At 37.6% G+C, this 26,070-nt stretch overlaps 6 protein-coding genes across 8 annotated transcripts in view; all 6 read right to left on the bottom strand.

The window, feature by feature from the left end:
- tcf25 (transcription factor 25 (basic helix-loop-helix)) overlaps positions 1-5,016 on the bottom strand; it is an 18,003-nt gene extending 12,987 nt beyond the window's left edge. Inside the window, exons 1-6 of the mRNA XM_034868727.1 lie at positions 4,669-5,016; positions 3,195-3,341; positions 3,007-3,078; positions 2,635-2,759; positions 1,418-1,483; positions 1,223-1,305 (exon numbers count right to left, since the gene is read on the bottom strand). Coding sequence (XP_034724618.1) covers positions 1,223-1,305; positions 1,418-1,483; positions 2,635-2,759; positions 3,007-3,078; positions 3,195-3,341; positions 4,669-4,872 — 697 coding nt within the window. The 5' untranslated portion in view covers positions 4,873-5,016. The remainder of the gene's footprint in view (positions 1-1,222; positions 1,306-1,417; positions 1,484-2,634; positions 2,760-3,006; positions 3,079-3,194; positions 3,342-4,668) is intronic.
- The window catches only part of LOC117943171 (cytochrome b-245 light chain), a 21,720-nt gene extending 12,924 nt beyond the window's left edge, over positions 1-8,796 (bottom strand). The window contains exons 1-7 of the mRNA XM_034869171.1: positions 8,580-8,796; positions 8,238-8,307; positions 7,771-7,845; positions 7,571-7,654; positions 7,358-7,439; positions 6,821-7,077; positions 4,189-4,191 (exon numbers count right to left, since the gene is read on the bottom strand). Of these exons, the coding sequence (XP_034725062.1) occupies positions 6,886-7,077; positions 7,358-7,439; positions 7,571-7,654; positions 7,771-7,845; positions 8,238-8,307; positions 8,580-8,637 (561 nt within the window). The 5' untranslated portion in view covers positions 8,638-8,796 and the 3' untranslated portion in view covers positions 4,189-4,191; positions 6,821-6,885. The remainder of the gene's footprint in view (positions 1-4,188; positions 4,192-6,820; positions 7,078-7,357; positions 7,440-7,570; positions 7,655-7,770; positions 7,846-8,237; positions 8,308-8,579) is intronic.
- Positions 8,797-9,728: 932 nt separating this feature from the next.
- Positions 9,729-15,428, bottom strand: mvda (mevalonate (diphospho) decarboxylase a). Its single transcript, XM_034868847.1, has 10 exons — positions 15,187-15,428; positions 14,839-14,909; positions 13,714-13,828; positions 13,466-13,612; positions 13,073-13,272; positions 12,762-12,836; positions 12,410-12,628; positions 11,115-11,230; positions 10,795-10,903; positions 9,729-10,366 (listed from the first exon to the last, which is right to left on the bottom strand). The coding sequence occupies exons 1-10, from the start codon at positions 15,245-15,247 to the stop codon at positions 10,286-10,288; spliced, it is 1,194 nt and encodes a 397-aa protein (XP_034724738.1). The 5' UTR covers positions 15,248-15,428; the 3' UTR covers positions 9,729-10,285.
- An 876-nt stretch (positions 15,429-16,304) lies between these two features.
- pdcd5 (programmed cell death 5) lies at positions 16,305-20,287 on the bottom strand. The gene is made up of 6 exons (XM_034869484.1): positions 20,031-20,287; positions 18,734-18,777; positions 18,345-18,406; positions 17,788-17,879; positions 17,610-17,681; positions 16,305-17,192 (listed from the first exon to the last, which is right to left on the bottom strand). The coding sequence occupies exons 1-6, from the start codon at positions 20,094-20,096 to the stop codon at positions 17,145-17,147; spliced, it is 384 nt and encodes a 127-aa protein (XP_034725375.1). The 5' UTR covers positions 20,097-20,287; the 3' UTR covers positions 16,305-17,144.
- A 543-nt stretch (positions 20,288-20,830) lies between these two features.
- Positions 20,831-22,753, bottom strand: uraha (urate (5-hydroxyiso-) hydrolase a). 2 transcript variants are annotated; one of them, XM_034869364.1, is made up of 5 exons: positions 22,520-22,753; positions 21,765-21,813; positions 21,499-21,638; positions 21,235-21,370; positions 20,831-21,033 (listed from the first exon to the last, which is right to left on the bottom strand). In XM_034869364.1, the coding sequence occupies exons 3-5, from the start codon at positions 21,627-21,629 to the stop codon at positions 20,944-20,946; spliced, it is 357 nt and encodes a 118-aa protein (XP_034725255.1). In that variant the 5' UTR covers positions 21,630-21,638; positions 21,765-21,813; positions 22,520-22,753; the 3' UTR covers positions 20,831-20,943. The 2 variants fall into 2 exon arrangements, with proteins under 2 accessions (XP_034725255.1, XP_034725175.1); XM_034869284.1 differs by lacking the exon at positions 21,765-21,813 and having other exon boundaries at positions 22,520-22,752.
- Positions 22,754-23,891: 1,138 nt separating this feature from the next.
- si:dkey-234i14.2 (heterogeneous nuclear ribonucleoprotein C) overlaps positions 23,892-26,070 on the bottom strand; it is a 37,097-nt gene continuing 34,918 nt past the window's right edge. The window contains exons 6-7 of one of the 2 annotated variants that reach the window (XM_034869043.1): positions 25,669-25,826; positions 23,892-25,115 (exon numbers count right to left, since the gene is read on the bottom strand). In XM_034869043.1, the coding sequence (XP_034724934.1) occupies positions 25,077-25,115; positions 25,669-25,826 (197 nt within the window). In that variant the 3' untranslated portion in view covers positions 23,892-25,076. The remainder of the gene's footprint in view (positions 25,116-25,668; positions 25,827-26,070) is intronic. The other variant, XM_034868971.1, reaches the window with a different exon arrangement.

Genomic DNA, 26,070 nt, shown 5'->3' with positions numbered 1-26,070 from the left:
CTTGGGGTCCATATGAATTAAAAACTGGACTGGACTCACAACACTGAAGTCCTCTTTAGGATGGGAGAGAGCAGGCTGTCATTGTTGAAGAGATTCAACAGAAATGCAACTGCCACAGCAGTTTTCTTCTTCTTGGTGTGCTAAGTGCATTGGCATCAAGGCTGGTCAGCAGCCTCAACAAGCTGTCAAGGAAGGCCAGCTGGGGGATCAGGTTAGAAGAGGACAGTGTGGAGGCAGTGGAGAGGAGGACGAGGGACAAAGGCATCTTGGATAATGCTTCACATCTTCCCTACAATGAGCTGTTACAGATTGGCAGATCTTGGCAGACACAAGAGGGGACAAGATCAAAGCCTGTGAGTTGTTCCTCATCTGAGTCAACGGTCTAAGGGTAGAGGATGTGGTTTGCTGAACAGATGGTGAAGCCCCCTGTGGCAAATTTTTGATTTGTGATATAGGGATATATAAATGAAATTGAGTTGACTTGACTTTGTTAAACCTTGTTGTTCTTCTGGAAGTTAATTTAGAGAAACAGAACCCAAATTATTTTTGTATTGTTCACATTATAGAAATGAAAGGGCCGATTCTTAAAGAACACAAAGTCCTAGCAATGACAACAATAGTTCAAATACGGATGTTGCTGCAAACAAGCTGAAAGCTCTAAAACATCTTTAACACGGCAGCACAGACAATCTGTACAGTTACCATAGTTTGAAGACTAGTGACACCAATTTAGTATCTGACCAAATGTGAAATATGGTACAAATCTCTTCTTCTGTTTCTGGTTAGTGGCGTTAAAAAAGCCAAGAAAAGGCCTTATTGCGGAACTTTATGTCAGAGTGAAGTTGACCTTTGAACTTTTGGGTATATAAAATGTCATCACTTCATAATATTATCCTATTAGACGCATTTTGTTAGGTCAAACTGACCTAGACCTTTGACCACAAAATTCTAATCAGTCCATCCTTGAATTTGTGCCCAGTTTGAAGAAATTCCCTGACGGCCTTCCTGAGTTTTATATGGGTTTGTGTTTTGGTGTATGAATCTTAAAGCCCCTAAGCCATCATGACGCCAATAGTGTTTTCATTTTTAAATAACATATATTATGTTGTATTTATTTGTGCAACAGCTCATAATATCAACAAAAACAGTCATTAAAATGTCAACAGTCAGTTTCTGCCTGAAATGATACATTTAAAATAGCTGACCGTGAGGAGAAGCCTACCTGGGCGGCTGAAGCGAGGCCAGCTGTCTTTAGGACTGGTCATCCAGGTGCTACGGTGAAACTGTCTGTTTCTCTGTCGAGGTCTGTCAAAATAAAAAATAAATAAATAAAAACATTAAATCTAAAATGAGAATATACTGCATACATACAAACGATGTGAGCAATTTTAATCCGAACAATCTCAAGACGATTTACCTTTGATCCCCCTGAACAGCTCGAGCCCCAAAATATCTTTTCAGCTCCGTCTCGGGGTTGAGGTTTCTAATTCATTGACATAGAAAACAACATTCAGATCTTTACAGGCTAAATGACAAGTAGGCCGGCGGAGGAAACACACTCCAAGGGATACATAGGGGCTGTTAGATTTAGATATTTTAGATGCGTCAATTCAGCGCTGTTGGATTTTTCTAAATATTTTTCTTGCCCTTGATGGAAAACATCATTAGGTCAAGTAAAACAGAATTCACAAGGATTTATAAAAAGACAACTGGGCTGCTAAGAGAATCCGATTGCACTTACACTTGGCTCTGTAACTAGTGCAACTGTGGAGATTATCGATGTGGGTCTGTCGTGGTGAAACTACAATGTCCCAAAGATTGCTTGAAGTGCATCTTAGATGCTTCCCGTGCATTTACGATGTTGTGTCATGCAGGCTATATTAAACATGGACAACTCAGTAAAAAGGAATGTAGGCGACAAGTCAATAGTGATTTAAAATAGTTGTCACATTAAGAATGAGGCAACGTTCACATGGTTGAGTGGTAACCATCAACCAACAAACTAAACAAATAGTTAACATATGGAAGGCAAGATTAGGTAACTACTCTTACCAGTGGGACACCCAGACCAAACCTCTAAACTGTCAGTGTGCAGAATATTCTGCCTGTTTAAAGTTAAAAAAAGTCACCTTTTACATTTTAACGGCATCTTCTGCCAATGAAAACACATTTTGGCAAATAAGGTTTCCGTGGAGGTTATAATAAAAGTACATATCAATGATAAACATGTTTTTTATTTAGTATTTTATGATGGAAAATCCATCAATGACATAATGGCTGTGCAGTTTGCACATTTAATTTGGGCCGTCATGCTTAACAACACGTGAGCAAACTTGAAAACAGACACCCACAATACATCACATACTTTGCTATCAACAAAGATAATTTGCCTTTGAAAGCTAATTAAAATAATCCTTTTGCAGTTCTGTGTGGATTCAATTAAGTGTATTTCCTGAGACAGTCTCCAAATAGTTGGCTTTTCTTGTGTGAGGCAAGCGCTTCCACATGGTGGCAATGAGGAATTACACAGACATGGATAGTGATAGTATGTGAGGCTGCTGAACTGACCACTGACAAAGATATCTGATCTGAATCTATTTATTTTGTGTATGTGAAAGATGTTGGGCTCCTCACCTGTGTTCCACATGTAGCACAGATCTTCTGTCAGAGCCTCCGCAATCCTCATTTTGCAAACTCAGACCATTGGTCTGCTCCAGGTTCTCCAGCAATAAATCAATGTTATCATCTGGTACAGCCTCCTTTAAAAAAAAAAAAAAAAAAAAAAAAAAAAACACTGCTTCTGTTTGTTGTTCACTTCACAAAAGAAACTACAGTTTGTGTACTGTGTGTAGTTTCTGGTCCTTAAGAGTGATTGCAAGAGTGTTAATGAATGCTAACACAAATATTAATAACGTGGTAATTAATTCTAAGAATATAGTGCAGGTTATCATTTATTGTTATTAATTGTCCTTAAGCAGTTATAGAATCCCTGTTAAACAAATTTACCTGTCCACCTTCGGAAGTCACCTTTGTCTTCTTCTTTTTCTTCTTCTTTTTACCTCTGTCTCCAGATAAGGACTGTTTGAGAGAGGACGGTGTAATATATGCAAATGCAGATCAGAAGAATCAGAAAGTCAGAGAGTCAAATCAAAGAATCACAGAAAGATATTCTTCTCACAATGCTTCACCTCTACCTTTGTTGACGCATCCTCTTGCTTTTGATCTGGTTTCTTAATGCCTCGGTTATCATTCTTTTCTGAGCCACTTGTTTTATTTCCATCTGGTTTCTCTGCCTCTTCATCAGGTGAGATGTTCTCTGCCTCGTTGTCTGCCTCACCAATCTAGTACAAATGTGACATTGGCAAGAGAGTGTATTGGGTAAAGCAGTGCTAAAAGTGAGTAAAAACCCCAAAGCTAGATAGAACATTGCATCAGACTTTAAGGCAACATCATCTCTTCCTGAAATCATGTTATGGTTATAACAATCTAATGCCAAGCACTACTACTACTCATGGACATGGACAAGATCAGAATCAGAATCAGCTTTATTCACCAGGTTTGAGGACACTTACTAGGAATTTTTCTTTGGAACATTGTTGCTCACACTGTGCTTACACACAAAACAACCAAGACAAAAATATACACACTAATATATACATACTCTAAACAGAACAATATAGAGGTGTGAGTGAACAAAGAGTTCAATAGAAATTATTTAAATATGGAGCATAGTGCAAGGATACTGGGATAAATAGTATTATGTTATTATATTTCAATATAAACAGTATGAACATATGCATATGCATGTTTAATATGACAAGAAAAAGGAAATACATACTCAATGTTGTGTACCATAGCTTGTGGATGGTTTATGGGCGTGAATAAATAGTAATATCAGGAAAAAAGATTTAGGTCTTGATATAAACAGCTGTTGTGACAACTAATAATTTTAACCTAAATAATTGAAAATTTTATTTTACACAGTAAAAAACGTCATCAATTAATTCAGTCATGCATTATAATATTTTTAAAGATACTGCAAAGTAGATCTAGACTTGATATAACAGCGAGGTGATGTCTAGATTTACAGTGGTCATTGGAACACTAAGCACATATGGTTTCATAACTGCTCAAATCAATTGTCTAAGTTTCTTTTTCATAGTTAAACATTTTATTGAAAATAACTACGTACTTTAAAAAAGGCTTGTACGAATCCACAATCAATTAGTTTTGAACGTTTTCATCTGACCAACATTTAAGAAAATTGAATTGATAATTGTATTTACAAAAAAATGATGACGTTCTACTATGTCTCTATTTTGTGTCACTTTAAGTATACAATTTAAAGGTTAACGTTAGTAAATATGCTGTCGTTTGTCAGCGTTTCTTTTCAGGTTGGTGCTGTAGACTACTTCCCAGTGATTTTCTGAACCGATAGATAGCTTGCTAGCTAACTTTAACCTTGTTATAATGTATCCACTTTAACTAGTCAAACAAGCAGAGAAACAAGCTAAAGTTAACCAGCGTTATACGCGGCTAGCTTGTTAGCAAGGTGCATCAACAGAGGGCTCACTGATGTCATCTGCCGAAAACATAACGTTATGTTAAAAGTAACATGTAAGTTGGCTAGCTAGCTAGTTAGTTTGCGGAATTACACAGTCACCTTACCAATTCGTAAATGTTGCTGACGTTTTTCGGAGCCTTGTTTTTCTTTGCCTTTCGTCTGCTGGCTTTGCTATTAGCCGTGTCCAGCTGCTCCTCTTCACCCGCAGCCTGCTCCTCTGGGCTGTCACCCAAAGTCAGATCCCCGAGGTCCAAGGCCTCCTGACCCCGCTGTTTTCCTTTGAGCCTTCGTAGGGCACGGGTAGACATTGTCCACTGTTCGTGGAACACATACACGACTATATTTGCGATTAAATTAGTTTTTCGTTAGCTGACAGACACAGCAAACCAACGAGGAATCGATTCCATTGGCTTGTTTGTCTTCTTCTTCTAAATGTTTCAACGCTTCCGGTTTTGTCGCTGCCCTCCATAGGATAGATGGGAAACTGCATCAATGAGTATTCATTCATTTTGTGGAGCGTATTTGTATTTTTGAAGGGTTCAATACAGCAACACTGTAAATGTGCCAATGTTAGCCAAGAGTCTAATTTTAAACACATTTTTTTAGGGCCAAATATTAAATTATCCATTAAAATAAAAATTGAACGGACAATATGCAAAATAAAAACTGGAGTAATGGATGAAGAGCTAAAAGGTTTGACAATCAAGATGCATATTAGGAAATACACAATGCCAGCAATTGTTACATACAAAGACATATCATGTAAACAGTTGGCGCAATCAGATAAAATGTGTCAACTATCACAAGCAAATAATAAAAGCAGGCACAGTATGACTAAAACCATAAAAACTGTAGTATTCATACTCATACAGTCCTAGCACATGGGAACTGTAATTGCCTTTTGGTTGGTGGTTGTCACTTACTTAATTTCTGAGAATGTTATAATTTTTCTTCTTTTTCATGTTTGTAAGTCTCTCTAAATAGGCACTTCGTTGATGGACTTTACCATTGAAATTTGTGTTGTAGTCTATTTTTTTAATTTCTTCTAACGTTAAACATGCTTCGAAACAGCCTTACTCTATAATTGGTGCTGTATGAATGAACTTGTTCTGCCTCACTTTGCCTAAAACTCTATAGTAACACAAACTGCTCCAATTCCACTCAGTCTGTGTGTAGTTTTCTCATGAAGCAGGAGGTGGCAGCATTAACCTGAGTAAAACTGCCTTAAAGAGACAGACGCCTAAAATTCAATTTTTTTAAATGAGCTGGAAAATACACAAAATTTAGGAAACTACATCTGATGTTGATTAATGGTAATTAAAAAAACAGAAACAACTACAGACACTGTGCTCAGTACGACACTACAGAAATATTACTTATGCAAAGTCTGCATAAGAGGCATCAATAATAATAATAATAATAATAATAATAATAGTAATAGTGTAAATCCATTCAAACCTGTACATTGGTGGTGTCTCTCTCATGTCACAGCCCCACAAACTAAACAATGAGGAAGTATCATTGCACGTCTGTAGTATCCACACACACTACAGCTGCCCAGCATGTCAACTGTGACCAACCGAAAGAAAGTCTGTAGACATGAGCATAGAAAGGAGACAAACACGCTGAACTTGTCTGAAAACTAGCCAGATGTTAGTCTCCCATTGTTTCCACCAAAAGCCAACAAAGGACAGCAATGTGACAAATAATCAAAGAAACACCTGACATTAAAAAGGGGAATTCTGAAGTATTGAAATTCTGTGTTTGTGAAAGGGGGAAGTTGCAAATGTCATTACTTAAAATAGCCATCCAAAGGAAACGTGTAATATAAGAAAGCACTAACCCAGGACAGCTCATGATTCAAGGGTTTTATTTACAAGACATCCAAGTACAGACACAAAATAATAAATGCATAATATCAGCCTGATACAGCAAAAAATGTAATATGTAAATGTAATCTTTGCAAACAGTGTTATGTTGTCCAACATTATTTTGATCAGGTGCCTTCAAGAAATAAATTAATACACATGGGTTAAGTACATAGTATAAATACATACCACAATATGTTGAGACCTTTAAAAAAAGGACGAAAAACATTTCTTTTTAGCAGAATCTATGAGTTTTAACCTTGCACAACTTATTATTATAAGATCTATGCATAGCAACACATTAGAAGTTTGTATCTTCTCTGGCACGTCTTAAAGTCAAATTCACGCTTTCGTTCCTTTGAATTCTCAGTTCTCTCTAAGAAAAGACTTTCTCTGCAGGTTGAGATATGGTGTGGACCCAACATCTAGTCCAGTCTAGACTAGCTTCACTATTTATTTGTCACTAACAGGGATTGGGTTGTCATAGGCTGCTCCCTCCAAGTCGTCTACTCGTTTCCTGCGCACCTCAGGAGGAGGTCTCGGTGGTGGCATCTCCGGAGGATTCCTCACGCTGATTGGGTCCGTCTTTCGAGTCGTCTCCTTCTGTGGAAGAATGGGCTCCCAGTGTTCACCTAGGATAGCTGCCTAGAAAGCAAGAAAATGACAAAGAATACAAGTTAGTAATAGTTGGCTAGAAAAATACAAGCATAATTATAATTAGATAAACTGTGCTGCCTGGAAAGCTTTCAAACTTTGGTTGCCACATCTAGTACTGTTGAAGAATTCAGGCACACCCCTAATCAGATTTCATAAGGGCAGGACCATGTCTCAACAGAGGTACCAGTAATGAAACAATCTCTTCCTTGTTTCCATTTCCTTGTTTCTGTAAGCTGGCCACTTCATGTGGTAAAAGCTGCCAACTTACTGCAAGATAGATGAGGCTAGCAATGCCGAGGCAGACACATCCAAGGACAGTTGCAAGCATAAAACCTCCAGGTACACAGATTCTAACAAAGAAAGAGAGAGAGAGGGACTGTGAGGCTTAAATACTATAATGACAAAGCATGTGTCTCCTTTTTGAGGGACTGACTTTGAATGAGAGGTATGCTGTCTAGCAAAAGTGATATAATGAACTCACGCGGCATGTAAAAAAGCTCTAACGTAATAGTTTCTTGTCAGTGGTCCAAAGGATTTCACACACACGGTGAAGCAGTACTGGCCCCTGAGGAAAAACAAAAGACAGGAGGGTGCAATAAGTTTCACTGACAATCATCACAGCACCCCAATAAAGTAAAGCCTATATGTTGAAAAATATTGAATGAAAATGACATCACTTACGTTCTCTCTACACTTGTGCCCTTGGCCCTCTTGCTTCTAGGGTACTCAAGTAGACACACAAACACCCCAGCAGCACTAGTTATCTGTCAAGGCTGTTTGATCTCACAAGGTTCACTGAGCCAAATAATGACTATGATAGGACCTAAAAGCTGATTTAAATGAACAGCTGTACCATGAGCAGGTTGAGTAGTTATTGAACATGATGGACTGATTGTTTCCAATATAAAAAAGAGACTACACACAGAATATATGAAAAAATACTTCTATGTTGTGCTTTCAGTAATGAAAAACTATGATGATTCATGTATACAGATATACTCTAAGCAGATACATTTGAGTCTTATATATTGGTTAAACAGAATATTAGGTCAGGTTTGAAAGTTAATTCGGCAAATGTAAATACGTGTACAGGCTTTAATTTACTTCTTGTATCACTTTGGTACTTTTAGGCTTTTATGATAGGATACACAGCATAAGCAGCAAACTGCCAGCCTCTGAACTGGCCAGCCACCCCCACAATGCCTCCAGTCATGAGAACTGAAAGAAGGAAGAAGATAACCTTAAATCTATAAATAAACAACATACTTTTTATGATTTCACTCAAAGAGACAAGCCTGTGATAAATTTTACATCAACTTGACTCTGAAATGTGGTTTCATTTCTATTTAAAACAGGCATGACGTTACAGTTGATGGAAGTAATGTAACAATTTTGTAAACATAAATTATCAAAATAAATATGTAGCAGACTTTGTTAAAACAAAAGTTAAAGTTAGCTAAAAAAAAACAAGAAAATGTTTCTGTACTCACTGAGTCCTGAAGCCAGAGCCTGCTCATTGGCCCACATTGCCCACTCTATTTTCCCCATAGCGTTCACTGAAACAGCCCTCTGCAAACTGCTTGATCCCACTACACAGAAAGACACAGCTTTGGCTGCTTATACAAGGAAGAAAATGAATTTACGAGATGTGAAATGTGAGGTATGTGTGTGTGCGTGTGCGTGTGCGTGTGAGTGTTTGTGTTTGTGTGCGTGTGTGTGTGTGTGTGTGTGTGTGTCTGTGTGTGCGTACGCTGGGAGGCAGGGCGTACGTTACCCAATCCCCGTTTCCGTCGTCATTTCCTCATAGGGCAGGACTACAGAGGGAGGAGGGGCTAACCAATCACAAGACAGGTGAACTTATAAAAAGAGCAGGTCTAGCTGGTAGTACCGTACGTGACTTAATTAGAAATCTTGCTAATTGTCTTAAGGAGGCCATAAAGTTTTTATGAACAAATCTCTTTAACGACATCTGTTTGCCATAGATGAAGGAGTGATGTCATGTTTTCATAGTTGTGTCATAAGTGATTTTTAACGCTTAAGTTGTCCTTGGGCCAAATTTACATCAAAAATGTGGCTTTCTTGCAACTAAATTGCTTAAAAATAGCATGTGTAGATTATATACTAAACAGGCTGTTATTTTGCATACACATACGTACATAACAATTAGCTAAAATTTGAATTTCTTTTGAACTAAAATAAAAAATAATCATCATAATCATAATCTTCATAGGTTTATTTACCATGAATTACAAAAACACGTGTAAAACTAGCGGTGATACGTTGGATTGAAGTTGGCTAAGAAGATGTAACACAGAAATGGGTGGTAGTTTATACTTTATAAAACAGACTGGGTCAATTTTGACACTGGCTGTTGGGAAGACAACACAAGGGTTAAAGCACATTTGTAGTGCTTGGTGGACTACATATTGTTGTTTGCACGTTGAATACTGCATATCACAGTGCACTGAGATTTGGTACAAACTGTAAAGCCCTCACTTATGACACGCAGCAAAGGGCCGCAGGTCGGACTCGAACCAGCTTTTCAGCTGTTCGACCAAGGCGGGTTTCAAAATGGCAGCGGCAAAAGACAAAACAATAAACAATTATATTGACTAAAATATATTTTATTTAATGTTACTGAATAAAATGGACATAATTTACGTCGGTATTGTAGTCTGAAATTCAGTTTTCACAAGATGAAAAAGGAAAACAAAATAAAGTGACCATAATTATAACTCCCTCCTTACATACATTGAAACATATACAAATTCAAAACTTCACAGACATAATTATGTGCTCAGATAGGACTGAGAGCACACTGCAGCTGCAGTGCTAAACTGTATTTATGGTTCAGTGCACATTGGCAGTGCTTTTGAGCTATACCAGCATATCCATTTATTTAACGGCTCAAAATGGAGCCCATGCTCATGTCATATGTCAAGTCAAATACCTCTGAAACAGTATTCACTTGTAGATACTGAGATATGAGCAATATCTGATGTAATAGCTGATGAGAGGCAAACAAGTCATTTGATAATTAAAGGCCGACATCCACAAAACTGTAAGGAAGGTATCTGGTGTGGCTGGGATTGTAAAAACCTAGTTAGATATGACTAATGTAATTGCAGATTTGATTTCTGCTGAATTGGTTTTACTATTGCTCATTGGAACTTTGTCCATTTTGGGCTGCAAGGCATCACATAATTTTCTTAGGCAGCCCATCAGATCCAAGTAGATGCTGAGTGGGATCCTCCACAACACGAGGGCCTGGTCCAGCCTTAAACAAAAAAAAGCGATAAGATCATTATACAAAATAACGCATCATCTGTCAGTGAGTTAACATGGAATAATGCCATTTTAAAATCTTGTTCTAATAAAATCTAAACCTGTTTAATAAACATCCAAAAGGTCAAAGACTCTGTGAAGCAGAGAAACTACCATATAGCACAATATGTGCCACAATTTCCAACTGAAGTAGTGCAACACAAAGTTGCGTTAAAGGGAAATGTCAAAAGGAAATGTTGACATAAATTGAAGGTGTCTCATAATTTCGCAATTTTCTACTGTATAATGTGCAGCCTTGAGATAGACACACCAAGACTTTTAAATAAAAAACAGATAACATTGATTTTCAGTTGCTGTTTGAAGTGAATTGATAAAAACAACTGAGGTACAGAGTGATGACATCTGTGTGTATATGTGTACCTTGGTACTAATAATGTAGCTTATTCCCTTTGGCATGGGCTCTAGACCAATTTCCTGTTTCAGTTCCTCAGAAAGAGCAACACGGTTAACTGGAAGACCCTTAATAAACCTGCAGAGAAGGAAGAAACATTTAATGACTTCAAAGAGGCTGAAAGCAAACACACCTTAACAAAAAGCAATGTAAGGAGCCAAAAAATAACACTAATATATCATTTTGTATTTATGTATATAAATCACATTTTTATAAGAATTAATTAGTTTGTATGTCAGTCATATTATGCAGAGCTAAATCAAATTAAGTCTGTTAACTGTCAACTTACTGTCCTCCGTTTGTCTCTGGGGGGAAGAAATGTTCAACTGCCTGAACAAACTCAGGAACATGCTGCTGTAGAGTGTAGATCACAGCGTTTGGTCCTGCATCAAATGTGTAGGCCAACTAGAGGGGAACAAACAGACCGTGACCGTCACATAAAGAGTTTGAAAACCACCCCACGAGTTTCACATCTCCATTACACCATCTCAGAAAATCAGCTGTATGAACTGAGGCACATTTCTAATACAAGAAAGAAAGAGCATCCACTTAATAGCAGTGATACAAAAGTGGCTACAGTCATACACGATGTATGGAGTACCTTATAAGAAGACATACACACTGCCACAAACAATCTGAAGAACATTTTAAGTATGTTTGTAGTTAACATGTTTTAGCTATATTAACCACAGAGCATGTACTGCATAACTGCTATTTTCCAAGCAATTGGACATTTTTGGGGAATAATTTATAACCCTAAAGCGTAACTTTCACCAAAATGCAACCTAGGGTCTTTTTGGGAATGTACCCAAGTCCAACTTTTGTTTAAAAGCATAATCAGGATGTAAGCTCCGCTTTTAGGATTTACCGTATTATAGTTTTTCGGTCAAATGGCCTTTTGAAAGGGAGTGCTAGGGGCACTTCTATGATAGTTGCTCAAAGTTTCGCCAGGGGCTCTACACATGAACTCTAGCACTGAAAACATTGTTTGTGTACACAGAGTTTACTAAAAAGAAAGGTTCTGAACAACTCACTGTAGCTGTTGTTTCCGCTAGCAGCCATCTTTGGCAGTCAAAAAGAATCAATCTCCGATTGCAAATGAACGGACTCCATAAGAGGAAACGATATTCTTATATGAGGCTCCTTTTTCAACTACAAGGTCAATATTGTTTTTTCCTAATGACAACAACAAAGTATCCATGAACTGAGCTTTAGGAGCTTTCCATCTTTAATCTCCTCCCTCGATTATTTTTGACTTGCTAGATGGACGGTGACTGGAAAAACCAACAGCTACGGTGAGTGGCACTTCCGTCCTAATTATGCTTTTCAATTAAAGTGTGACTCAGGTACATTCACAAAAAGGCCCTAGGTTGCATATTGGCGAGAGCAGTCATGTTTCCATTTATTACTGTATTTCTTTTTGCAGAGTACATTGGATTTGCTTTCTTTAATTGTCAGAGTTGTACCATTGTTGCGTGATAATGCAGTATTTAAAATAAAAAAGGTAAATACATAGCTGTCCAACACTATACCACTACATTGATGTTCTGCTATTCTGAGATACAGAAGTATAAAGTGTCTCACCCTTGTCTCCCCGTAGTGTCTGTTATACCGATGCACCAAATTGATAACCTGTTGAGACACACTGTTGAGGTAGAAGATGGGAGGGTATGTGTCAAGGCAGGTTGCATGGAACTGGTTACTGTCCTTCATGGTTAGTTCAGCAAATGCAGCAAAGTCCTTTCTTTGCACAGCTTCAATCATCTCTGCCATCCGGCCTGGGACGACAGACTCGGCACGGTGCTGCACACAGAGACCAGTGACATAGACCCTCTTGTGAGTAACAACAAGTTAGCCTTAAATACAGTGTAAATAAACTACTCGGCTCAACAGTATTGATAGTAAGTGCACTGAATAATGTATGTGAACAAAGTACCTTTAAGAGACAGCTTGTTTTTACACTGGTTTGCATCCCAGAGGTGCTGCCCACTGGCTTCCTCTCAGCACTGGCCTGTGAAAAAGAGCATTGATTTATATAACGTTTTGCTTTTTTCAATTAATGTGTGCATTGTGTGCACTAGTTAAGATGCTTGCTCTAGGGCTACATGTTGCACAAGATACTGCCATTTATAGAAGTAAAAAACGTATGTGACCTTCACAATAGAGCCCAACTGTGCCAAGACATAACTGATTGCCTGACATTTTTTTTCTCCTTTGTCTCTCTCTCAAACCCACATACTGACTTACCACTAGTACAAGGACTCTGAGCTCGGGCCAATGAGTCTCCGGCTCCACCTGCTGGGCTAGACTGTCCTTGCCATCGTCTTTCTGTCCCATGATCCATTGGACAAACCCTCCATACATACTACGGCATGCGCTACCTGAGCCTCGCCGAGCAATGGCAGACAACTCGCCTTCTACGCCAAACACCCGAGCCAGAGTGTAAACTGCATAACAATGAAGAAAGAATGAGTAGGAGCAGAAGAGACTGGGTAAAATGGGAATCTATTAAATGTCAGATAGACATGGTTTATTGAAGAATGGGCACACGAGTTGGAACTGTTCTCATTCAAAGATCAGCTGTCGAGCTTCCAATAAAAATGAGTACCCTAGTGACATCAGTGTAGGGCACAGTCTCACCTAGACAAGCGAATCCAGCGGCTGAAGAGGCGAGGCCGGCAGCAGTGGGGAAGTTGTTTACAGAGCAGATGTGGACTTTGTGAGACAAACAAGTTGAATCCAAAGCGGGGTCCCTGTCATTACTTCTCTTCCTCGCAAGTCGTCGAACTAAAGACAGAAAACACAGAAAAAGGATACGGTGGCCTGGGCTCTCTCAAACGCACAGTTCTCATATCTGGGCTTTTTATGAGGAAACAGACAGGACTCACTCTCTCTCAGACAGGACTGTAATCTAGGATGGGTTATGTCCTCCTCTTTGCCATTTAGCCATATTCGATCTTCCTGAAATGATCTGCTGGTTGCAACTGTTGTAGTTGTTTTCAGCTGAATAGAAGACAAGACAGATCGATATCAAATTGCAGACATCTAATCAGTGATACAAAACCAGATTAGATTATGTATGCTTCCCATTATCCTGGTACAATTCAACTAAAAGGGTAATATTTTCTGCAGTATCTGCAATCAACATAGCAATCGTGCGGTTTCATTACATATTTCAAAGAAACCTTTTACAGCAACAATGTCACACAAATTTTGACACTATATTCTAATGCCAGCTCTGCTACTAAGTTTGTCACTACAAAATGCATGACATATCACAAGGGACCTGGGTCAGAGCCAGATGTTGTAAACATTCTGGTCTCAGCACAAACTTAGGGGTTCTTGAGGTATGGTCCATTGGAGAGATTCTTTTTCCATTTACAGCAGCTATTTGAACTATTTTTCCAGCCATTTGATAATAGAATGATTAAAAATCTATACATCATTTAGAGAAAACATGATAGTTGCCAAGGGGGGAAATCATCCTGTAGAGCCTACATCTTATTTGTATCTAATTGTTCTCCAACTGACTTCAACATTCTGAAACCATTACACAACAAATGTTGAGAATGACAAATGTTCACACTTGCCACTTAAAAGGAGAGATGTTACTATTTTTGAGTTACATAACATAGGTAAGGTAGAAAAATGAAATAAACAGCATTACTAATCTTAAAACCCATGTTTATTATACTATGCTGCAGTCCATTTGACAGAATGAATGTTTAGCTGCCAAATCTGCTACATTTGTATTGAAATGCCATAATAATATGGGCTGCTCTAGTTGCAAATCAAGAAACCTCAACAATGCCGAACAAATGGGGTCTTCAATTCTGAATTGAATAGATGGCGAACAGAAGAACATACTGAATCATACTTCTTCGGTTTCTTTAAAAACCTATAAGATTGGCAGGAAATCCCATCCGTTCACTATAGCTGCTCTGGACCGGAGCAACAACACTTAGATAAATGTTTCATAGTCTGATTGATGACATTGCTGTTTACTTAAATACCTGATCTTGATGCAATGTGACGCTTAACGATGAGTTAATGGGTAGAATTAATTCTTCATCTCTCTTTCCCCCTGAAAAGTAAGTTGTATACAAAATGCATGACTGAGGTTTTATTAGACTGAAGCAGACTTAAAGTTGGTTAATCCATCTAATGCATAGTATCACAAGATGCACAAGTCACCATACTAAATAAACATGTAACGTTATTGTTGTTTAATGTTAGACAGGATTTAACTATCTTGCAAGATATTTAAATCATAGCGAACTAGATGGATATGTCACATCATGATGTCCTAGAGCTAAACCACCTGAAGCATAAGTTGAGGTAATGTCGTTAACGTTACTTACAGTATTTGATGACAGCTATGTTCACAGGAGCGGTGCAAGTAACTGTGTTTGACTTGTCCATACTATCCCCAGTTAGAGCTGTGTATGTAAACCGATGTTTATATTGAGAAAACTGTATCTGAACGCTTTGTAATAGCCTGTACCAAGCTCCTGTTTGTGTTTAGCAGCAGTTACAATTAAGCTAGCTAACTCTTGAGCAGCCGTACCTTGCCTTTCCTTGACGTGTCTCCCGATTGGCTGGTTTGCATGTGGCTAAACCTGCGACCAATCAGAGTCGAGCCGTTGTGATTAAAAGCCAATGAGAGATTATCTGACCACTGTCGTGCGAAAGTGGGGCAAGGACAGAGGCCATCCCACAAGGGGGAGGGTTAGTTCATTCATAGTTTATTACCTGTTTTAATAATTTCTACGAAATGTATATTAATAACAAAATCCATGTTTAGTGACTTAAATGATAATATGACACACAATTAAATTATAAAAATCTGACTATAAATACCGTTATTTTATATCAAAAGTACATTTCATACAGTCTGTGTACATATTGTAGTCCTCTGGTACAATTTTAGAATAATTATCGTAAGTATTTCCAAGTTTGTACTACTTTCTCAGTTTTGATCCATTACAATTCAGAGGCAAATTGTACATAATGAAATGCCCCTTATGAACTATGTATGCATTGTTATACTGTACATTAAAATAAGCAGTACATGGCAGTATAGATTTTTTTTTTTTTACTTTAAGTACACGTACCATATGTGGATAATACTAAGGTCCGTTAACCGTTAATTAAGGAAACTTTTTCAATACCGAACTTTTGTCATGGAGCATTTAATGAAGGATCTGAAAAGTCTTCCACAAGTGTTGATAAGGTCACTCTTTGAAGAATCAGATGTTTCTCTTCCTTCACTTGGCGATGCAGAAAGATGTTAGTGCAAATCAATGATGAACTTGAATTAAAGTATCACTAAATTATCGTGTTTGTAAAAATGAATGTTGACTGCAAAGCCGTGCAAACTCCAGCTAACTAATTCACGGCAATGCAACACGTTATTGTGGGGAAAAGCTTGCTTTTTGGACTTGATTCAGTGCATTTCTTACAGAAAAAAAAAATGAAATCAGGTTTCTACGGTGTGTTTTTTATTTTAAAAGGTAGTTGGATACACCCTGCAATTTTTTAACTTTTGAAATTGTTCGATTTCAGCAGAAATAGTCAATCATTCATAAAGAAACAGTAAGTCAACATTTTCTATGCTAATGAGGAGACAGTGTGATGATTTGACCCAAGGAACATAATCTTTGTAAAACAAATACAAACCTTTTCAAAATGGTTGAACACTTTTTCGTATAATAATCATTTTAGAAGTGGTTGACTAGAAAAACAAACACTTAAATGTAAGGCTTTTTTAAATTGTTTTATGTAAACCTTTACGATACATGTTAGCAGAAAGAAACTCTCCAAAGCTAATGGGACGCTGGCCCTGACCACAGAACAATGTACTGTGTTCACAGTCTAGATAAATTGCATCAGCAGCAGTGTGTTTTGCATTTTGTCTAGCTTCTTGTGATTGAGGAACAGAAGTCAAGCATGGTGAAAATAAAGAACAAGAGAGTAACTACTTCAAAAAACTTCAAAGTTGAGAGGGACTAAAGGAGTCAAACAGTGCCATGAGAAGTCAGGGGTAAAACACAAGTAGAGCACATTAGTAGCTCCTTGATTGAAAAGAGATCGCAAAAGAGCCCCTTATTTGACAGTGTGTGTATTCTACCCCCACCAACCCACCACCCCCCCATGTCAACTCCACATTGTTCTTCCCTCTTGGTAATTGGTTTCCAGAGACACACAGAAGCTAGTCTAGCATCCCAGATTCAGCTAACAGGTCAAAGATAGCATCAGAGTCCCAGTGAAGCGTATCCTCTCCCGATTTCTTGGCCTGTTCCTGGGCTCCTGTTTGATGCTAGTAATCCTCCTCATCATCCGAGTCCATCACCTTCCGCCTGTTGAACTGACAAGTACAGAGCATAAAGATGTAAGATGAAGGCAAGACGTGACTGATAATGATTCAAATATAGGTGACGTTTTTGTTTTGTTTAGCGACGCAGAGGGCGCAGAGAGAGGTCTATTACGGTCTTTATATCAAATATCACAGTGTAGGATTATTAGTTTATTAATGTAAGTTAATTTTATAATGTGTAGGTGTGTAGATATCTTTTAAAAGACATGTTATTGTTGGAATAAATATGCCTAAACAAGTAGTTATGTATATCTTCTTGTAGGTTATGTTTGCCATCTTATGAACATAATCTACAAAAATAATTTTTCCATTACTTTGAACCTGTGTGTTTTTAGAAGGAACATTCAAATGCAATTGTTCACCCGTTTTGACAGCTCTATGTGTATTGGATTGATTCGATGAACTTACTTTGACAGTCGTCTTCTTGTCTGTTTGCTGACTGACTTTTTCTAGAATCTCGATCAAGCCTGACTCAGAAATCTGACAAAAGAAGAAAACCTCCGTTCATTGCACTGCTGGCATTAGGAAGAATGTTAACATCATATCATCGGCCTACTCCAAACACAACAAGGTCTTTTTTTTTTACCTTTGCTCCCAATTTTCCAAAACGAGCCATTTGAATGAGATAGTTTTCAACTGCTTTGGCCTTCTCCGGCTTCACCAAAGCAAGATTGTTCACTGAAAAAAAAAAAAAGAAATTGATTTGACCACCTTGTGTTTACATGTGAGTGGTATTTACAGTATAGCTGCACATCACGGCCTAATCATCACCCGATGTAGTTTCAATGGAGCACTGGGATTCAGTAAGAGGACATTTCTTAGTTAAGTCCTGTCTGACCCTTTCAATGGTGCGACTAGAAACCACTTATGTTATGATTCTTTTCTACATAATGGGGTTATTCCATAGGGGACTTGGCTTTCTACAGTGGCAAATGACTCTTTAAAACAGCTTTCACAAGGTGTGTTCCTCTCATCATCCAGACTCATTTATAATCTGATTTTCACACATATATCTCACTCATTTTTAATAGGCTAAATAAATACACATTTTAAATAATACTTTTTTTGGTCTACAAGAGAAAGATTCATTTCCAAAGAGATTCCTTTCAACAGGCTGAACATAAAATCTGAGAGCACACTTACATCTGGCACGGGCAGACTGGTCGAGAACTTGAGCCAATATAGAGTTCCTCATGTCTGTTTCCCTGTGAAGAAAAAGTAACAATATTAACACATCAGCACTACTTACTCCTGTTTGGATCTAAGTCTGAGACCAGTAAAAGGAAAACAAACATAAAACATTCTAATATTAAACAAGCCATCAGAATATTATATATGAAGTGTTCTTAACTTTGCTTTCCAATATACTGCAACCATAACAGTAATCATCTTACAATAATTTGAAGCTAATTCAGTATACAGGTGTTGATTAATGTAAACTCTATTTATTTATGTAATAAAGAAACTGTTCTGTACATAAGTACAATTTAATCACAAAATGTGTCTGTTTTAAATTAATTAACATATCTCACCTCTGCTTGGCCTCCTCTCCTTGCTGCTGATTATTTGAAGCATCCTGAAAGAACATGTGAGACAGCAGCAGCATTATATATAGGTTGTATTTCTGCATTTAGCAAACTAGAGGACGTATAACCTAATAAGAAACAATTTCAATACCAGCCCAATATTCCCCTTGGTAACGGCCTCCCAGACGACCTAAATAACTGTCAATATGACTTTCTTAATGCTGCTTGATTATTTGATTAAACCCGAGTTTTTCCATTACGTTTTTCATGTGAGAAACCAATCATAAAGACCTACATGGTTCAAAATAAGGAGCACAGTTGGAGCCAAGAGACATTTCTAAAATCACGTTTTACTATATTTTAGTTTAAAAGATGTCATTAACATCCACCCACATTGCATCAGGAAGTTCAATAGCTATAGCTTAATGTCTATATTGATGCATAGATCTTAATCTCGATGGACATCATAATGTGCTGCAGTATTGTTTTTCTTTTACACCTTCTAATCCATATGTTTGCAGCGTGAAATACAGTATGTCGTACGAACTTTTATGATACCATTATGTTTAGTGATGGTTCATATTATTATAGTTCAAGTTCCTATTTTTGAATATATTTTGATAAGAGGGGTGGATTATACAAACACAACAACGGATAAAAGTCAAGGACCTTTCATCCTCTCCTTCTATTCCTGACTTTTCAAAATTGGCTAAATTATTATTCGGATCAATCAAAATAATAATATAGCCCATTTCTGATAAGTCTGTAACGTGTTCTGGTTTGGTTCGAGAACTGAGAGCAGAAGAAAGGATGGGATGAGCCCTGAGCACCTCAAATGTAGCTTTTATTTCTTAATGTCTCAGGTATTAGCCTATGTGGCTAGGAAACCGAAATCTTAATCTTACCGACAATCTCAGAAAATACTCAACCCCGACTGCTCGCCAGTCTACGTTATGTACTGAATTTACCAGAAACACTCTTAAAAGGTTCATTTGTTACTAGTCGTTGATCAATTTTGCTCAGCTAACACGGTCATTATCACAGAGGGGCGTGCGCGGTGTCCCTGAGACTTGGAGAGATTGTTGGTTATAACTGTGATTTATCGAACTAACTACTGAGTAAATTACAGTTAATTTACATTGAGTATGACTCTCAATAATGGGCTATGTATATCCCCTTGAGTGACATTTAAACTAGTTGAGTTGTGGTGACTGGTTTAGCCACATTAGCTAAAAGCATAGCGAACTCAGCATCTCCTTTTAGGGCGGCCGCTAACAAGCTTCAGCTCATGTTTTGTCCTTACCCCGTGCTTTGCCTGTAGCTCCGCCATTCTTTGCCGCCTAATTGCATCTAATTCGTCGTCCGCCATGGTTTACTAATATATTTAACAGTATAGGATGGACCTAATAGACTTAGAAGGGATGAGGTAACGTAGTGAAATGCACCCTAAACAGCCATCAGTGGCAAGGCCCTACCTAGCTAGTTTAGGGGAGTGTAATCAACATCGAAAAAACCGATCCAACACCCAGGCTAAAGCAGTCGAGCACGGAGTAGGGATCGCATAAGAAGAAGAAATTGAGGTTTTGAGTGTAGTCTACTTTACTGGACACCTTTCTGGAAATGAAATACATGTTCATTTTGTTCCAGATAAGTTATTTCTCATATGATAGGCCAATTTATCCAATGTTTTAACCAATAAGTAATCTAATACTGTTGATAATATGGATGGCCTAAAGTGTGACATAATTTGACTTTAAGGTTTTCCTTTCGATAACATTGTAGGCCCTATATGTAGCCTAATAGACCTTATTTAATGCTATTTATACAAAACGTGAATTTTTGTGAGTTTCACTTTGCATAAAGTTCAGAGAGAGTGATAAAATACACAATTGATTTTATCTCTGACCTGATTTTATCTCTTATTTGATAGATTAATTAAGCCACTGTGTGTCTTAACAACTGTTTGAAATAAGTGATACATATTATCAAAGCATAATAAGTAGTCTATATGAGTAACATGGGTCTTGATTTGCTAAATCTCTTTTATTGTTTATAACATCATTATTAAAATGGAAGAATCATTCAAAATGTATTGTTATGATGATAGATGTGACAGTTTGGCTGGTGCTGAGATCCTGGTGGGTTTGCCTCTGCCTGTGAGGTGTTCAACAGCTGATAGATGGAGGTAGCTGCAGGAGGTTTATCTCACTTGATCATTAGCTCCCTCTGTATGTACTGTAAGAGAAACGACTCAGGAGTAGAGGGACGTGGTACTTTTGGGCTGGGTCATTTATAGTGAAGGCAATCTGCAACAAAACACCAAAGAGATCAACAACTGACCGATAGTCTTCAGATTATTATCAGCATGCATATGATTAAATGAGGATGAAAATTCACTGATTTAGTAACAAAAATATGGTATTGCCTACAAAAGTAAGCAGCATAATGCCTGTGAATGAAAGCTGAAATTAACATGTCAACACACAACATTTCGAGCCTTTCCTCACCTCAACATACGGGTAAAAGCAGGTCTCCCCTATACTCTCCCAGTACTGAGCAGTCTCAAAACGCATTCTGTACACACCAGAAGTAAATATTTGTTTTGTGATGAGTCCTGGGCAACGTCCATCAGCATTAGTGGTCCTGTTGAGAAAAAATATGGGTGAATAAAAACATACATATTCCAGTAATGCTATTTGAAATGTTCCTGTGATCAAACTTTGTGGCTATTTGTGATATTTTGCCTATGGCTTTTGTTCTCAGGTTTTTACCCAGTTGTTATCAAACTCCAGGCATTAGTGGTAGGGTCTTGTCGATAGAGACTGAGGGCCATGTTTGAGCCAGGGACTCCCATTGCAGTGTTCAGCACATGGATGGTCAGAGGACTAGGTGAGCCTGCCATTGCTGTGATCTACAGAACAAGGAAGTACGACTTGAAATGGATCTACTTAAATCTCAAGAAATCACATTAGACCACAAGAATAAAAATTCAGTGAATATCTTTTTGGCAAAAACATGATTGTATACATATACTGACCAGGACTCCCTGGAAGGAGACATCTTCTGTCTCAATGGGACCTTTCCGGCTAAACACAAGATTAATAAAATAAAAAAATACTAGTGCCGGCCTACTTTTCTTAAAGCAACATTGAGCTCACAAGACTTTTAATTATCTTTGGCAGTTTATTCCAACTTAACACGACTCACCCTCTGACACTACATATTAAATGTATAGCACAGCTTTTTTAAAGTTTTCAGACACTGGTATATCAAAAACTAAGTTGAAATACGAGAGTATTTTGATGAATACATATATTTTAATTCTATGCTTTCTGAAAAGTTAGACATTTAAAGGGAGAACCATCAAATGTGGATGTATTAAAATTAAAATAATGTATTTAAATAACATTTTAGAATATTTGTGAATGCAGAGTAAAAATCCTAAACATAAGCTGATTTCTGCAGATTTATAGTTTTGTCTGTTATCTATTAAAATTTGAAATCCTGGGAAAAAACTGCAACTTGAACATACAAGTTGGGATTTGTTATGTAGTAATCCCCAGGATAATAAAAGGTAATGTAATTATCTCAAAAAGCTAATTACTATTATTAACATCTAACTGATGAATAGTAACCCTGGATATAAGATTTTCCATTCCACATTTTAACAATTATTAAATCAAATGACAGATCAATTCACAGTTCCTGTTGCTATGAAATAGTGTACGCCGGTACAATACAACCTATTTAATACTTTTCACTTCACATATGTGTTAATCATTGTTCGCTTACCTTATTTCCACACACAATATGACCCTTGAGTTGATGCAGCCTGTATGCACTCATGTGCACTGATGAATAAAATCCAAACTCAGCCGTTTTAACCAAATCAAACTGATTTTATGTTTTATTAAACAGTATTAGATGTTTGTCACATTGTCCTTCTGCATTTGTGCAAACCATCCTATAAAGCATGACATTCAGTACACATGTGCTTATCTTTTTGTCAACAGAAGACTGGTTGGGTACACTATGCTTTCAGCACTTTGAACTTAGTGGAAAGGGACGATAAAAGTGGACTGCTCAGAGGCCGAGGCGCATGCAGATGAGCACAATTGATGGAATCATTTTCTGACATTGGTATGTTTGACTGCTGGGTTGGTGAACACTACACAAGCACAGCTCCATAAACACATTAAAACACGTTGTGCATCACTGATAATATAATGTGGAAAAAGTATAACTTTGAGCATGACAGAAAATTAGGTCTCTTTTTGACCATGATGCATATAGATAGTCCTATTTTATGTTTTTTTCTTCTTAGGTATAGTACGCCTGTCAAAAACGTCTGTGACATGAACTATAGGACAGTATTGTGGTAGCTATTAGAAATGTAAGGTCCAAGGTAAGCTCTCTACCGTAACCAATGACCTTTATTAGCAAATGGAATTTATAGGAATTTCTGGGGAATTTTAAGGGGCGGGTTTGGTTTCAGAATAGTGAGTCAGCAAAACACAATGTGTTGCAGAAGTGAGTAGTAAATTGGGAGCATTGTAATATTTTCCCTCTTTTTGTTTCTAAATAACTGGTTGCAGAAAATGTATCTTTTGATCTGTTTTTGTCCTGGCAGCCATGTTGTTGTCAAAGAAGTTTGGACTCCCATCAGCAATGACAACTTGGTCTTGGTGGAAACTGCTGCAGTCTAGGCAGTGTTGATGGCATCGTCCTTAACCAGGCACACAGCAGCCCTCAAAACAGCCCAGTATGGATGAGAAAGTGCACAATGTTGCCTGAGGGTGAGACTGACCTCAGGACAAACCATCCGTGCACACAGGATACGAGGTGTTGTGGGTTCAAAGAGACTTGCGATCACATCTAGCCGGTCCACTCTGACTTCCAGCATGCAAGGTGATAGTTACCATTAGTAGCTTTCCTCTGTTTGGTAAGGAGGTAATTATTTTACGATGTATACACTTTTGGATTAGCTGCACACTGTAAGTGGTCCTGTTTTAAAGCAGTGCCTCCAACATTTCATGATTTTAAAATTGATCAATTAAAGATAACTATGGATTCTTCACATTATTTATAAGTGTTTTCTTAAGATGTTTTTCTCTGACTTTCTTGGTCTCTCAGAATAAAAAAACACACTCCCATGTACTGTATGTATAGTCAATATGAAAATACTTTTATTACTGTGACAATGAGTATTTCCACTTTGCTAATCTGAAGAATGCAAACAAAAACATCTAACACCATAAGAATAACATACTTGTTTTTCTTTTTAAAAAACACATGAGAAGACCTACAGCAAGATTAAAATCAGACAGTTCAACAATTACAGTAAAGTTTACAATAATACACAATATTACACACTGACCTGGGCATTTGCATGTCTTAAAAGTGCCAAATACATGGTGGAAGAGAGTAATAACATTCCTCTAATACATGTATGACTATTCAATCTCTCAAAGCTAACTGTGTTTACTTTGAGTAGCTAAACTCTGATAGAAGTATGCAATAAATAGAAAAGGTGAGTTGAGCATCAACAAAAAGCCTTCTTGAAAGATCATATATGAGAGTGTACCGATTTATTTTGCTTTCACAAGTCAAACTACTTTGTGATCCATAGAAGTGATTTTCATTTCACATTAACGTACATGCACACAATGCCAGTTTTACCCTTATTCTTTAAGTAATTATATATAAGTAAGCTGTTAACATGGTGTACAACTGACCATGCTTCAGTAATATTCCCGGTTATATAATGTTTGTACATGATCTAATTCTAGATATAAGACCACACATAAATTATTACTTTATGTACTTATCGGATTTTGGCATGATGTGCCGGTTTCAGAAAGCTTTTAATGTGGAACATGTGAATGTGTGGAAGGTAAATTGGTAAAATGCTTACACGGTTTTAATCAGAGAACCCTATTGTCTCATTTGGATTAATACTGCAATATTCAGATTAATACTGGAACACTGGCATTGGTGCAAATCCTCTTATACAATTCAATGTGAGTGCCTGCTTAGGCCGAATTTAGAAAAGATAAGTTTGCCACTGCTTCCAGTTGTCCTTTGTTATTACTCTCTCAGTCCGACATACTAAATTCTTCTTAATCCGATGTGTACTTGATTTATATTAGTCACCTGTGTCAGTGTTTTAGTTTTGCTTAAAAGTCAAAGATACCAAGTTGCTGTGATAAAATTAAATGCTTTGTGTTATCTGATATGTAGGCTACACCCTGTTGAGCCATTGATATGAGTGTTTGCTTGGCGTCTGCTTTTCTCTTCCTCCATGTTTGGCACTTAATCCATGTCTTCTACGTCTTCTTGTATTCCTCCCTCATATTTCTTCCTCGGGGTCAGAGCTGTGGTTGCTCATCTTAAACAGACAGACAGAAAGACAGACAAAGACAGGGTAGTGAGCAGCAAAACAAAGAGACATTTCATTGACCTGCAAGCTCACAATGACTAAGTAAAACTGAATGGTGCAAGTAGAAATTCATTTCACAGTAGTGGAGTCTCTGTAGTTGTTGTCATGTTCACTCGCCTCACACAACACAAAGATGGTTATCTTGTCTGTGTCAAAACACTGTGTTTTGGTTTAAAGCCAAAGCAAAATGTTCTTAAATACATTAGGTATTTAGGAAGATATAAAATGAAATAAATAACGTATATGTAATTAATAAAAAATTTAACTGTGTTCTGGATGTTTTTGAATTTGTTGAAATTTTCCTGTGTATTCATATATTTACATCCACAAAATGTGGCCGTGACAGATATACTTAACAACAATTGCAGCACCATTTTGACCTTTGTAGTGAATCTCAAAAAAATAACCAGGAACAGGAAAAGGAAAGCAAGATGGACTGACTGCGCTAAAGCCCTTTTAAGTCATTCCTGAACAAGTGCAGACAAACTTCAAGTGCATTTACCGTGTGGTGGTCATCGTCTGGCTCCCTTGGGTCAGGTTTCTCCCTGTGGATTCGATGACGGGAGCTGGGTGGAGAGAGGGAGGAGAGTGAGTGCTCTGGGCTGCTGGCAGACAGAGCATACGGGGAGCCAGCTGGACTGTCCTCTCTCAGGGGAGATCCTACGACACAGGAATAAAACAGATGCACGCATGGAGTTGAGGTGTTTAGATTAAGTGTCTTTGAAGTGTAAAGAAAATATATTTCTGTGGGTTTAAAGATGAAAATATCGGTGAGAGTGGGAGTGACTGGATGAAGGATAGATGAGGAGATAGTGAGGGGGAAGCGTAAGACAGAAGAGCTAGATAGTGAGGGACTGGGGAATCAAGTAGAACTGGAGCTAAATTAATATGAAGATGAGAGCTT

The sequence above is a fragment of the Etheostoma cragini genome, chromosome 1, assembly GCF_013103735.1.
Source record: "Etheostoma cragini isolate CJK2018 chromosome 1, CSU_Ecrag_1.0, whole genome shotgun sequence".
Taxonomy (NCBI): domain Eukaryota; kingdom Metazoa; phylum Chordata; class Actinopteri; order Perciformes; family Percidae; genus Etheostoma; species Etheostoma cragini.
The sequence above is the reverse complement of the archived record's forward strand: the minus strand, read 5'-3'. Positions and strand labels throughout refer to the sequence as shown.